General features: G+C 40.2%; 1 protein-coding gene across 6 annotated transcripts in view; it reads left to right on the top strand.

Annotated features, from left to right (window-relative positions):
* robo2 (roundabout, axon guidance receptor, homolog 2 (Drosophila)) overlaps positions 1 to 15,032 on the top strand; it is a 154,937-nt gene that overhangs the window by 90,158 nt on the left and 49,747 nt on the right. For all 6 annotated transcript variants that reach the window (XM_026331144.2, XM_026331111.2, XM_026331119.2 and 3 more), the window contains 3 exons: positions 7,382 to 7,539; positions 7,660 to 7,780; positions 8,313 to 8,451. In XM_026331144.2, the coding sequence (XP_026186929.1) occupies positions 7,382 to 7,539; positions 7,660 to 7,780; positions 8,313 to 8,451 (418 nt within the window). The remainder of the gene's footprint in view (positions 1 to 7,381; positions 7,540 to 7,659; positions 7,781 to 8,312; positions 8,452 to 15,032) is intronic.

Genomic DNA, 15,032 nt, shown 5'->3' with positions numbered 1-15,032 from the left:
TCACATCTGGTTCAGAGTCCCCTATAAGGTTCAGATTCGCAACCACACAGGACTCCTGTGTGTCACCTGTGATCTACAGTGGGGAACAAAGTGTCTTAAAGTATGGGATTCTTCCTTTCAGGCAGTATTGATTGAAGAAAAGATGATCTGACAAGGCCATTAGGAGGTATCGGGGGAGGTGTGCGTGTGTGCGTGTGCGTGTGTGTGTGTGTGGAGGGGGGGTCACTGCTTTCGTGTTTATTTAATTTCTTGCACATTTGTTGCCGCCATGTTGTGGGGCTGACTCTGCATCTGCATCAACACATACATGATTGCACACCACTGATGGGTGGGGCTCTGTCACAATGAGCATAAGGATACACAGAAATGGCACATATACACACAGCAGACAGATTTTTTTATGATGTCTCCCAGTATCTTCTTGGTCCAGCCACATAGATTGGCATTGAGGAAGGAGAGCAGAGTTCAGTAAACTGGGCGATCCGTTGTAAACACCTCCTTTCCTACTCCTGCTTTTCCTGCAGTACGGTGTAGAGAACACTTGCACTAGGGGCTCATTGGATCAAGCAAGATAAAAGCTGCTCAACTCCAGCTGGGAGCTTAATTAAAACAGAGCTGCCATTGCAGAGTGACACCTTTTACAAACTCCTAACGGCTCTCTACTCACCATTACTGCCAATCCAATTATAGAACAAAACAATAAAATAGAATAGAAGGAGCTGCAGCAAATAGGTTGGCATAAAGAAAAATAGGGGGAAGCTGTTAAAGATTATATGAAGATTTGCACAGTGGACTGCAGAACTCGGTTGCAGGGGTTTCATTTTCACCCATGTGTGCCACACCGGATAAGCGACTCAGTCTGTGTGTGTGTGCTGGTCTTCTCTTCTTTGTGTGTTTGTGCTTCTGAGAGAATCTAGCCCTGTTCTCTCAGCCTCTACATAGTTCAGCAGCATTCAGGGGATTATCTTTCCCCATGGAAGGTCACTACCTCAATGTCGTTAGGCCAGGGCACAAACAAATATGATGAACATGCACACACACATAAACAAACAAACAAACAAACCAGCAAATATATATGCTAGTGGCCTCTAACTCTGTTCCTTTTGTCAGTGGAGTTAATCCTCTGGTTTAACAGTGTGTCATAGCCAGACTTGTGTTAAGCTTGAACAGTGACATGGGGAGACTATGGGTGGTTTACATATTATCTACAACACAGTAGGTTAGAGAGGGGGATGGTGAGGATGAAAAATAACTAGTTATCAAGAAATTGTTTAATGTGGTGTAGGAGGAAAAAGGGGTCACATATTAAGGAAATGTTCAGTTCCTATCTATTGTATCTTCCGTATCTCACAGACATAATAAATATGAGGTTGAGGATTGTATTAGAGTCCAGTTGTTTGGTAAATATAAAGTCAGATTTAAGGAGAGATCCATGCTTTTAGTTCACTTCTGATATCGTACATAGTATTAATTTAAGTTTTGCATCTTCCTGAGTCTCTGCATGCAGCATAGCTACATTAAATTATGTTTACAAAAAAGGGGCAAAAGGAAACCATGGTCAACTTGTCTTGAGAATTTTATCTTAAAATAGATAAAAGAAGATAAAAGTTGATATATTCACTTATAGTGAGATGTAGACAGAGCAGCTTTTCCAGTTGTGAAATGCAGTTTTGTTTCTTTTCTGTTCCAAAATACAGCTTGTGATTCAGCTCTCAGCATGCTTGTACAGCCATTCTCTCACATAACATAAAACGACAGGACACTATATTTCATAGGAGACTCATTTCTCACAGAGAAGACATTAAGAGGAGACATTTGCCTTTTTGTCTTAGTGCACTACTTTCTTTCCTCTCCTTGTGACTTTAGTTCCTCTATCCGGTTCTTTTTCCTGACATAAGAAGTAGACCCACCTGCTCCGTCATTATGCCTCAGTACTTCTGTCTGTTCTGTCTCTGTGCTGGAATTGGCAGGAAATCGATCTCGCTGTCATCTTCAACCCCCCACACCCTCTTCTTCTTCTTCTTCCTTCACATCTTACTTCCCCTTCCGGCTGTAAAACGACCATTCTGGATGGAACACAAGCATCAACACAACATCTTGCCTTATCAGAGCAGGCACAAAGACCCATGGGCACATTGTTCATCAGTATCAGCCAGCTCCAGTTTCAACACACTGTTTGGATCTGCCAAGCCACCTAAACACATTCATGACCATAAACAAGACAACAGAATGAAAACTGGAGTGGCCACCAATATCATTTTGGGGCAAAATGCATCTTTAATTATAACAATTGTTACTTACAGTATGTTGTGAGAATAGAAAAAGATAGGAGGATACAGCACATTGTTATTTATTATGCAAATGTATTCCATTTTAGACACAATTAAGTGATTAGAAAGCTGTCGCTCTGTGCTCTTTCTTCTTCTTGTCCTTACTTGTCTTTTTCTTTGCTTTTCAGCATATTACTGTAATGAAGCTATTACTTCTTCAAGTGAATTTTAATGAGTTTTTAACTAACATTTTAATGAGCTATACATTACCATAAAGCATGGATTAGGCTAAATTGAATTGTGTGTGTGTGCGTGTGTGTGTGTGTTTGTGTGTGTGTGTGTGTGTGAATATATGTGTATGTGTGTATTGTTAAAGGGTCTTAAAGAAAGAGCTTCATTAAGAGTTAATTATATTGTTTCTCAGGAGCAGCACCACACATTTTTTGTGAATTGGCCAACAGAATTACCCACAGTGTGTCTTACTGTCATTACTGTGCTGCCCAGGGGCTTGTTAGGCCAAATTAGGGGTGCAGTTTGAAATATTAGCTTTGAACAGGACTGCTGTTTAAATAAGGATGTTTGTTTAGGCTTATCTACTGAATCAAGGGTAGTGGCACAGTATGTGGTATGAGTTTGATGGAATGGATTCCTTTCATTTACAGTCAGCACCATTTATTTAGCACCTTTGTACACCTCTCCAGTTTGACCTTGATCAAACATCTTCTCATCTTCCCCTGTTGTGTTGTTATGTCTTGCCTCTTTTCTCTCAGCGTTCACACTAGGTCATACATGCTCTGTCTCTTTTACCCTCTCCAAGGCTCGATTTAAAATGCACATCTCATATGATATCACACCTGTGATTTTCCCTTACTGTGGTATCACTGTCGACCATATGATTCTCTTTACCTTCACTCTTTTCCATATTTCTTGCATCTTATCTCTGAAAGTGACAGTGTTATTTACAATCCCTTAGCTCAGGATTCGCAGATAGGGAGAATGGTGGTGGAGATCATATCGGGCTTGGCCATGGTCTATGGAGAATGATAGGGTGTGTATGTATATGGCTTCATCTACAGAACCTCATCTGCAGTCAGTGCAGAGAGAGCACTGACAAGCCAGTAAAAGTGAGTGGAAAGGGCAAGATACAACACAACAGACAATGCTATTGAATTGTGGAAAAAAATTGATTTATTGAGAGAATGGAAGAAAAAAGCAGAAAATGACCCCAGAGAGAATAAGACAGACAGAGAAAGATGCTGATGAGTTGTGCTAATGATTGTCATCTCTAGTCTTTTTTCAGAGAGGCACAGCCTTGGGCACTGTCAGACAACCATATTTTTGCAGCTGTTTCTCTGGTCTGACCTGGAACCCTTTCAGGGGTGGAATACAGAGGAAATGTGTGAACCTGCTGCTTTACCTGCTTGTTGAGGGGGTAATTTCTGCATCTGGGTGAGGACAAAGGTTAGCACTGGGTGCTGGGAGGGCAAATGATCAAGTCAGAGCAGAAGAACAGCCTTGCATCCAGACTAATGGAGCGCATCTCCTTTCACAGTGTAGCATTATATTGTATGGTATTATCCCTTGCCTGCCTTTAGCATCAACAGTAATACAAAACATCAATGACAGCACATATAGTAGGTTTGGTATGTTTTGTCAAGTGACATATATTTTTCTCTTTTCTCTAAGGGTGGAATTGAAAATGGCAGCATTGTAATAGCACTCTGCTGGATGAAGTGCAAGAAGCACTCAAATGAAATGATATTATAGCTTGGAGCTACCTTTCTACAGCTCTCCCAGTTTGTGTCTGTGCATGGTTTATTTTCTAATCAGAGTGTGGGTAGAAGGTGGTATGTCTGGGTGCTGGGGTATGGCCTCAGGCTTCTAGCTGTTGTAATCTTGCTCTGTGTTTCTTAGTCCTTGACCCAGGAGAATGATCTATGAAAGCATGAAGGGTCTTTTTCTGCAGTAAATAGTGAGGGAAAAGTAATAAAAACCACATAGACATATACAAACATTCACATTTGCGGTATTACAGAAAGATACCAAACCCTGCAGCTTTTAAGAACGTTTCACAGTTTGTGTGTTTGTGAAGTTATTGTCCATTATAGTGGTGTGAATGTCAAAATGGAGGATAAAAAAGGTTTTAGACATTAGGTTGGGGTGTTGTGGCAGTGAGAACAAGCTTAGTGAACCAAAGCTAGGTACGCTCCTGCAGATGAATGTGTTTGTCAGCGCTTATCTCAGCATGCAGGCTGGACGCTTCAGTCAAGGCTCCCTACTAATCTTATGGACAAGCAGTGTGAACCTATATCTTGGGTCTGAGAATAGGGCGCACTGTACAAAATATTTCTCCTCATCCTGTCCTTGCCCTACCAACTCTGTGCTATGATGCTGGGTGTTCATGCTGTCACGCATGTGTGTCCGGCTGATGTTGACTGTTGACTGTTTTAGATAGACCTCACTAATGAGTCCTGGAACTGGTCCCCCTTACCAATGTAAACCATTCTGGTTTACAAGTAACTGTGCGGGTATATCTCTTTTGTGTTTTTATTTTGGCAAAGACCTCTACTCTCAACCCCTTGGCTGTTTCACAGCGCAAGTTGCAATATAACTCCCTCCCCTTTAAGTCTGAGGTGTTGAAACAGTGCCAATAGAAAAAGCTGCGAATTTGCCATGCTTTGCCCCCTGCCTGGTGCTACTTTATTCAAATCAGCCCACTTCTCTGATACATGGGAAATAAAAAAAATAAATAGAGACAAAGGCAGATTAATATTTCTCAGATAAGGGTTCCCTTTAGCCTGCAGCAGAACAGAAAGACAGCATTTGCCAACAGTGGGGTGTAAATGTAAAAATATATAAATATTAATAAGCAAGCAAGACGGCAGAGTTTGAGGTCTGTTGAAACTCCATGGGAGGTGAGATGTTTTCACTGGAAGAAGAACTGAGCGTTTCAGGAGGATAGAGAGGCAATTACCTTACATCTGCCGACTGATTCAGTCCTGAATGCCTACAGGGTCTGAGAGTTGGAGTCAGAGTTCAGTTTGTGATAGCAAAAACACAGACCCACATTATGATGCACACATATCAGATGCACCACAGTGAGAGAAAACAGTGATGTTATCATTTTTACAGTTTATAAAAATATTCACTTGACTTATGATCTCCAACATATTCAGTCCATGGAGATGCATGCTCTTACTGTAATGAAGCAAAACAAACGTTACACTGAGGTGATTAATATTTGAGTTAAGTGTGTGCTTAAACTGCAGGAGGTTGACCTTGACGACTGTGGCCTTGTAGTTTGGATTAGATAATGTACTAACGTGTATTTGGATTACCTCTCCCCGAATTTGCTTAGTAAATGTATTTGTTGCTGAGTGCTGTCTTAGTATTAGCACACCTTGAACCAGTACACAGGGCATAATCCTTTCACCACTGTTGTATCATCTGTTTGTTTGCTTGTAGCTGTTTGTAACCAGTGTTTATCCTGTCCTTAGCAAGCTTGTGTATAATGTGTATTCTTTGCTTTTGTGTGTGGCTTGTGTCTTTTTCTAATTATTTTGTTGTTGTTGTTGTTGTACCTTTTGTGTGTTGTTGTACCTTTTGTGTGTTTATTTCGATTGCAAGGTAGGGATGCATTTACCTTGAAATGCTGTGCAGTATTAGATTAGATTAGACAGCACAGTACAAGCATCGTAATGATGCACCTAATCACTGTCTTTTGTCACCGCTTGCGTCTAAAGGAAATTGTTTTTAACAAAATCCCATGAGTGCTATCAGAAATGAATTGAAAGAAGCAATTAAATCCAATGTGAATTTGAAAACAACAGGCAGTGTATGGTCCAAACCAGGCTATGATTTTAAACAGCAGGACTTCTGTTTGTAATGCACATAGAGAGAACCCAGTGGTGGCCGTTGTGCCCACCCTGACCAGGAGGTCCACCACTATGGAGCTGGTTAATTATCTCGGATCTTTAGATGAGAGGGCAGCCCTGCATGAGAGAGAAAACCACTACGTCTACTCCCGTATTCTCTCCTATAACCCCAATGTAAAGGTTTCATTTGAATTCATGTCACAGAAAAGTCCTACTCTGTACTCCTGTGCATTCCCAGGATAATTGGGTTGAAAGCTTCCTCTCTTCCTCCACCCTGCTTCCCCTTGGTTTAAATAAATAAATAAAAAGACAATAGCGGTGCGGCTTTCTGTAGCGGGGGTAAAAAGAGTGAATGAAGAGATGAGAGAAGTATGGAGTGCACAGACCAGTTATCCCCTTTTATAATCCCAGCTCTCCCTGCCATTGTCCCCTGTGCCACATGAAATTTACATAAGGTCCTGTGGTGCTGCCCTTAATTTATCCCTCCTCAAGCATCTTCAGACATCCTGCAACACTCTCTGTCCTTTATCAATCAGAGAAATCGTGTTTTCCTCACTGTTGCATAGATGGATACTGTTGAACCTGAAAGTGCTATTCTACAGATTCAATTCACTGTAGATAAAATGAAGAAAGATCAGCTGAGTACACACAGCAGGGCACCCATAGTGGCCCCCAGTTTTTACCCATAAACATTATTATTTCATATTATTGTTATTATTATTGCTGTCACATTCACATATATGTGCTCTTACGTGTGTTCATGTGTGACAGCATCTTTCTCTGATAATGAGCTGGTGTTTCACTAAACATTATGCAGGGTGAGAGGCTATTTCTTTGATTAAAGGCCTTCCTGAGGGTGATTAGATACAAGGCAGCAGTTGTTCATCAGACAACCCACTGTGTTTTGTGTGTTTTCACATATCTGGTTCTGTGTAAGTGTGTGTCCATGACAGCAGGAGTGTTGCACTCCTGTGCGTTCTCACATGTGAATGACACCAGGTTATATGGCATTCTGTCTGTGTTTGTTCTCCTACCTTCACAGGGACCTTCATTAGCTCCAATTAGCTTTTACTTGTGTTTGCCTAGTCAGATGACGTTGCACATCCCATTTAAATAGCCACAATGACTATGTCATACATTCATGGTGTTAATACATAATAAGATATTTTAAAATTGATGAATTTAAACCTTTAGGCATTTAAAAGTAACACAAATGTTTTTCTGTTTTTTCTTCAGTGCTGCGAGATGACTTCAGACAAAACCCTACAGACGTGGTGGTAGCAGCAGGAGAGCCAGCGATCCTTGAGTGTGTTCCTCCCAGAGGTCATCCTGAACCCACCATCTACTGGAAGAAGGACAAAGTGCGAATTGATGATAAGGATGACAGGATCACCGTGAGTATCATTAGCCTCCTTTTAATAACTGGACTGAAGAGGGAGGCCATTTTGTTGAAAAAAATCAAAATGTTATATTATTGCCCACACATTTGAGGAAAATGTTTTTCTTCCCTTTAGATTCGAGGAGGAAAGCTAATGATCTCCAACACAAGAAAGAGCGATGCTGCCATGTACATCTGTGTGGGCACCAACATGGTTGGAGAGAGGGACAGTGAGACAGCACAAGTCACAGTGTTTGGTAAGCTTTATTTTTTTAGTTCTCCTGAAACTTTACTTTTGCCTCAGTGATGTATCATAGTGACGTCTATAGATGTTTCTCTATATTCTCAATTACTGTATAATTCTCAACCTTTGATATCTCCCTAGTGCATGTTGAGCTCAACAGTGGAAATATTTGTGGGGCGAATGTTTCCACAATTGAATTTTAATCCCTGATGTTCTTTCTCTTTTTCCACATGCTCTACCCACATATAATTATACAATATATACAATCTGGAGCACATTTATTGTAAATCATTTTTTTAAATATTTAGTCATTAAGCTGTCATGAGGTTACACCAAGTCAGAGTGAAACACAATGAATATGTTATTCAAATGAACCTCTGTTCCTATATTGCCAAAAAGGAACAGTTATAAGTCCAGTCAGTGCCTTAGTTTCTTGGCTTTATTTCTTTTGCCATTCTGTAGTAACAGGCCACTGAATGGGATAATACATGTACTGTATAGTCACAAACTGACATAATGAAATGATACATTTCTACATTTTGCAGAGCGACCAACTTTCCTCCGGAGACCGATTAACCAGGTAGTCCTGGAAGAAGAATCAGTGGAGTTCCGTTGCCAGGTACAAGGAGACCCCCAACCTAATGTACGCTGGAGGAAAGATGACACTGATGTTCCTCGTGGGAGGTATGCATATCTACTAGAATATACTCCAAAAGGCTCTATTTTAGGGGAGAAAATTTCAGACAGTGATGAGATGATTTCTCCCATTTCCTATATAAGACACCATGTGAACAGCTACTTTTCTGTGTGTGTGTGTGTGTGTGTGTGTGTGAGTGAGAGAGCCTCTGTGTAGCAGTGATGTGACAGGCTACACTTAACTCAAAGATGCTGTGGAGGCATTGATGTCAGTCTGAGTGACTGTTTCAAACTAATGATAACTCACACTGCCAGCATTCACCTGGCTTAGCTGCCATCGGGCAAAAATAACCCTATTAGAATGTACACAATGCTCATTACACATTCTCAATAAAATTACTCCACCTCTGGGTGCCCCTGAAGACAGTTGGTATCTAAGGTGTATATGGGATCTAATGTCAAAGAAGGAATCTGCATGAAAATAAACAGATACTAAGCTAGACAATTAAAAGTGAGTGACAGGTAAGTGGGTAGAGAGGGAGAAAGGTAGACGTTAAGAAGAGCAGAAAAGAATCTGGCACATTTTAAAGCAGACTGGTAGGAACAGAGATAGAATGACAGGTGATATTAAGTGACAGAATATAGCAGCTGACGTGACCCTCAAGTGTTTGTGTTTAGGTGCAGCTGTTCATGTGAAATCTTGGCACAGACACCTGGAAACACCCCCTTTCTTACACGTTTAACCTCTTTCAAACTGTGTATCCTCACTGACGTGACACATGCATTTACTGGTGTAAGACAAAGCAATAATAGACTGCAATGTACCATTGCCAACTGTAGTCTGTTTGACTTCCTGAGGAAAAAAAAAAAACACTGATGATATAGTGATACTGTCCTTCCTTCCTGGGGCCTGTTGCTTCACCATGAGTCACTGTACTCACAGTCAACAGCCGTGTCATTGTCAGGAGTGGACTTCAAAGAGACCAGCGTTGTGTCCCTCAGCCAGCAGGCCAGTCGCACACTGCTTGGATCACCTCATAAAACATACACTCAGTGGACCTGACATATCTCAAGGCTAGCTGCAGAGCTGAGTGTGGGAGGGTTGTTTGCGTTTGATAAGGGTTTGGTTCAGTGGGCAGGGAGACAAGCGTGATGTGCCAAAGTAAACACATAAAAAGTATTTCACTTGTGTGTTTCATTTCATTCTCTACACTAATTAACAGATTTATAACAAAGAAGGATAAGTGTCACATGCCTGTGTCCTTGCACACTATATCATTCCTTTGAATTTTGGCTTTATTTGGATGCAGAAAAAGACATATTAAAATGGTAAAAAAGCTAAATACCGCAGTGTTCCTAATTATAGTGTGGGAGTTTTTGTTTTCCTGACTATATTTAATTCTCCAGTTTTGCTTTCAACAAGAACGCAAGCATGAAGACTGTGATATTCTAAATCTGATATATCCTGCTGCCTTTGTTGCATGTTAAAACAAAGACTTTTAATGTTAAGTGACAATCTGTTCCTGCTCCCTCTGCTTTATAAACGCTTTATAAAACAGTGTTTCTTTCTGAGTGACAAAGAGTTGCTTAAAATTCCACAGAAGAAGAGTTTCCAATTTGATAATTGGTTAGCGCTCTGGAGATGAAGAAATAAAACAGTTGCTTAAGCACAGCCAATGTGCCATTACACTTGGAGCCTCGGTAGCTGTATGAGTAGTGATCTTCAGAACAGAAATAAAAGACGACTAAAGATCAAACACTACTATAGGCGGCATAGGGCTCTTTTGTTCATTCTTCAGTCGAAAAGGTTACACTGTCCTTTTTATTATGATAAGCTGTAAAACCACACGTTCTTTACCATCAAATTGTTTCAACTTGTCTTTGCTGGTCTCTGTACACATGTTGTGCATGTTAGTGTCTATTTGTGGATGTCTGTATGTATGTGCAACTTTTATACTAGGAAGAAGGGAAATGGAGCCTCAGCTGAGTAAACAGGTCTTTAATATGCTCAGTGGCTCCAGCAGCCTCCCAGGCAAATACACACACACACGCACGCACACAACACACGGGCACATGGATAGCTATAAAGCATGCCAGGATGGCACTGGCATCAGTCTCTGTGGGCTAGAAGAGGAGATAGAGACAGCACAAGAATGGTTTCAATTAAAGGACAAAGACAATGGCGCTGCTCTCCTACCCCAATGTGGGTGTATTCCTGTGTTTGTGAAAAACTAAATTAAAATCAACAGACATGCTTATCTACACTAGGGCACTTGTCAACAGGATTTGGTACTGGAATGTAATAAAACAGGACAGTTATATTTTTCAGGATATATTATGATGACAAATCCTTCGAAATATAAAAAACCTTTATCATCAGTGTAAAACCATTATTATTACAAGTTGGTATATGGCAGAGTAAATAGCTAGAAACTGCAAATTAAAATGTCTAGGAACAACAGGTGCACTATTATAGATGTATAATTATGACTGGGATGTTTTTCTGTGTTTTAAGGAAACATTTACAATGAATCCTGATCTTATTCATAATAAAAAAAAAATTATTTAGGTTAGGTATTTTATGAGTTGCTTAAAAACACTTGCACAAGGAGCACAGATCAGTTACTGACTCTATAATTAAACTTTAATCTTATTTCTGGTACAAAAAAACAAGCCCCATTTGAAAAAGGAATAATGTTCCATGGGGAGGGGGAAGTAGGAAAACCTATCTGTCTCAAATGCTTAAATGGCTCCTTCTTAATTTCCTATTATGTCTTTACTGTAAGGAGAGAACTGTAGTCTGAAGTGATGATGTTAAATACATGTAGTCCGTTACATATGACATTAGTTATACATACATCAGTTATTGTGCCTAAGAGCAGTTGGTAATTAAGGCTTTAACTATTAACCGGAAAGGTGGAGAAAAATCACATATATATGTTTCTGGCAGGATTAAATTCATTGACAGGTGAATGTAATATTAAAATCACCCAACCTTCCCAAAAGAAATAAATTCAGAACAAATCTTTTTACAACTATACACAGAATTAGATTTAGGTAGTTGAGCAATTTGTCTTCATTCAGGAAAATCTTCTGCGTGTGTCTTCATGTAGCTGGATTGCAGCATTATCTGATAGAATTACATTACCTACTATATATACAGTGACCTCCTGTAATGTCGCATACTCTGGGTTGTGTTATGCCTGCTCAATTTGGATCCAGTTTAATATTTGTTAAAGTCTTTTAATTTGGATTAATATTAGTTTCAGAAAAATATCAGTCTGTCAAGCATCTGTTTGGAATCTCGGGGAAAGCACACAGTAGCTGTCCCTACAGCAGAGAGCCAGGAGATGAGCACTAGAGCTTTATGTCTCCAAAGGAAAGAGATTCTACCATAGTTTATGAATTCCAGTGAAAAGACTTGAGAGTGTGTTATCTCCCACTGCCTACCAGCTCAGTGTGTGGCCGATGTCTTTCCCTTCCTTGGTTCTTTCCCCTTCCTCATTGGCTCTGAACCCTTGTTCCCTTTCCTGAGCTTTATCAGAGCCGCTTTGGTCTTGCAGTCCATCTGTATTCTGCCCCCCTGTCCCTGTTGACCCCCACAGCACAGCCCCTGCAACATTCAGCAGAAAAGCCTTTCTTTCTCCCTCAGTCCTTCTGTATTGTCGGTGTGGGTTTGCATATGATAGAGGTGTGTAGGTCATTCTATTTGAGAGTGCTGCTAAAGCTACTGTGACAGGAGCGACTGTGTTGTGCTGACCAGTCAGTTTCAGTGAGTTCTCACCTCCGCAACTCAGCAGAATGAACAGACAGGCTATGTTTCCTGTCTTCATTACTTCCCTTGATATATAAGTGGATACATCTGGTATTTATGAGGGTGTCAGAGTAAGGGGATTGATGAATGGATAAGCAGCAGGAGCGGCGGTATATTTTGTCTTTAAGATTTTACACAAATATGTATTGTATTAATAACAAAATACTATAGTGTGTATAATAAAATATATTATAAGGTAATATAAAATATGAAAAACAGTTTTTTTTCATGTATCTGTGGTTTTTTTTCACCCCGTACTGAAAAAATAATCACCCTCTTACTTTGCTGAAGAGCAAGCACTACAGAATAATCTAAAACATTACACTCATGCCTTTTTTTTTTTGTGTGTTTAGTTTTCGTACATCTCTTGTTATTCACACACACACACACACACACACACACACACACACAACAATGCAATGAGAAAGTAACCTCCCAGACATCAGTCATTCTGCTGTTTCTTTTTTCATCTTCAGCATTTTCCAGTGCAACCATGGTTCCTGTTCTAAACCACTTTGATTAATCAAAGACTGCACTGCTGTCCTTAAGGCTGTGGGACTCTTTTGAAGTCATATTTAGGATCAATCTGCTCTCCACAAACTCTCATAAAGGTTGGAACTTTGCCAAACTGATATTTGATTAATGTAGAATAAGGTGAATGTCAGTTGGACTGTTGGGAAGCCCCTGATCCTGCTAAGCCATGAGAGATGCCAAGGGGAATGAAGCTCTGGCCAAAGGACTTGCAAAAGCAAGATGAGAAGTGATAGCGGTTAATTGATTCCCTCTCATGGTTGACAAGGTCTGGAAAAGTAGACTCCAACATCTTTGATCTGGATGAGGTAAAGTAGCAGTCAGATGGTGTGTAAATGGATTAGACTGTCAGTATGAAATGGAGCAGAAAGGGGACTTTTAACCCAGAGAGCGAGCTGGAATTAGCATGCTTGAGTCTGATTCCTCTGCATAGAGTCCGCACACAACCCTTCTGTCTGTTGTTTGTCCTATTCACGTTTACACACAGCGAGGCAGATAAGATCCTCTCAGATTGAGTCATTTTGTGGATACATACACATTCAGTGACCCACACAACAAAGAGGTAAGAGTCTCTTAATGTGAGTAAATTGGCACATATCTAAAGGTGAAGCATGGGTGACTGTGTCCCTGACAGACAGTTTAAAGGCAAATCCTGTGTGATGATCTAGAGGCTTTTCAAGTGTATTGAATAAAGTTCTCGTTTCAGTCGAGCCTTTTCCATGCAGTAAGCACATCAAGTTGACAACTGAAATAAAATGCTGCTTTGTCTTGGCATTTGCTTACATTCCCATCACTCCTCATCTCCATGCTTGAGGGAATGACTCTGCACGTGTGGATATATGCTGGATGATTATACACTTTGATGCACCTTCAGAAAAGTTTATGTTTACTTTAATGTCCCTTGGAGACAAAAAATGTGCTTGGGTGCATCACAGGATTAAGGCTTGAAAAGGAGGGAGAGTCCAGCAGGGTGAACTTGACTCTCCTTCCCTTTCCACAGCCTTTCTACATGTGCAATTACATTCCTCCTGTAATAGAGAACAGAGCTTTCCACCAATCCTGTGTATACTTGGCCAAAACTACCTAAATTATGCAACTCATCATCATCTAGACTGATTCCATATAGGAAGTTTGACTACAGATTGATTAGACTCATGTTTCCCTTTTAGTAAGTCATGGAGCAGCCTGAGGTTTTGAGAAACTGATGCAGCCAGGAACAAGAACAATAAGCATGTTATCCAGTATGCACATACATGGGTTCATGATTGCTAGTTAGCATTGGCACCTAGCTAACAATATCATGCCTTTACAGTTGGACAAAAACTCAGACTAATAGCTGTTTAATGTCACGTAATGGTGTCTTTTTCAGCAGTAGACTCTTTGGTCAATGTCTGTCATTGGTGCCTAGAGCCTTTGATTATCCCCTGGCTTTTCCTGTAATGCTACCATGTGGTTTATGTGGTTTTGAATAACTTGTCTTAACAGCTACTGGATGGATTACTATTAAAATTTGGTAGATATCCATAGTAGAAAAAAAAGTACCAAGTCACTTTAGTAACCTAGATTTTTTTATTTAGTGCCAACAGCAGGTCAAAATTATTTTGCTTTATGACTAAATTCTTGAAACACTAATAATATTCCCATCAGGCTGAGCTGGACTTTGTTTAGTGCTAATAGCAATCCTTACCATACAAACACACTAAATGAAACTAAGACAGTGAAAATGGTAAACCTTGAACCTGCTTTACACCAGCATGTTAGCTAAAGTGAAAACATAGCTTTCCCTATTTGGTGACACACATCTAGTTAGGGCAGGTTGATTGAAGGTACAGGGAATAATTTACTTCTTCGTTTGCTCTCATTCTGATTTATTAGGGAGTCATGCTGTGTTCCCTAAGCCGTAATGTTTCCCTGTCCCCTCTTTTGGTTGTCTCCACCTCAAGTCACAAGTTCACGTTGAGCTAGTGATCCTAGTCATAGGCCAAGCTTAATACTTTTTATATTAGCTTTTTTTTTTTTTTTTTTTTCAACTGACAGCAGGCTTGTCCCAAAAGGTGCAGTTGCATACCTTTGTCTGCAACTCACTCAATTTCAACAATAAATGCTTTATTCACGTTCCCCACTATTACCTGAACTGTACATCCCATCTCTCTAGGACAAAGCATTCAGTCATAACTTCAGTCAAATAATTATTATGGCTCCTTAAGTACCTGTGTGGAGAGGTGGAACTGGCAGTCACAGTTGAGGAATGCGTTTCAATAAAGCTGCCTTTATTGCCTTTGAA

Source organism: Mastacembelus armatus, chromosome 13, assembly GCF_900324485.2.
Source record: "Mastacembelus armatus chromosome 13, fMasArm1.2, whole genome shotgun sequence".
Lineage (NCBI taxonomy): Eukaryota > Metazoa > Chordata > Actinopteri > Synbranchiformes > Mastacembelidae > Mastacembelus > Mastacembelus armatus.
The sequence above is the reverse complement of the archived record's forward strand: the minus strand, read 5'-3'. Positions and strand labels throughout refer to the sequence as shown.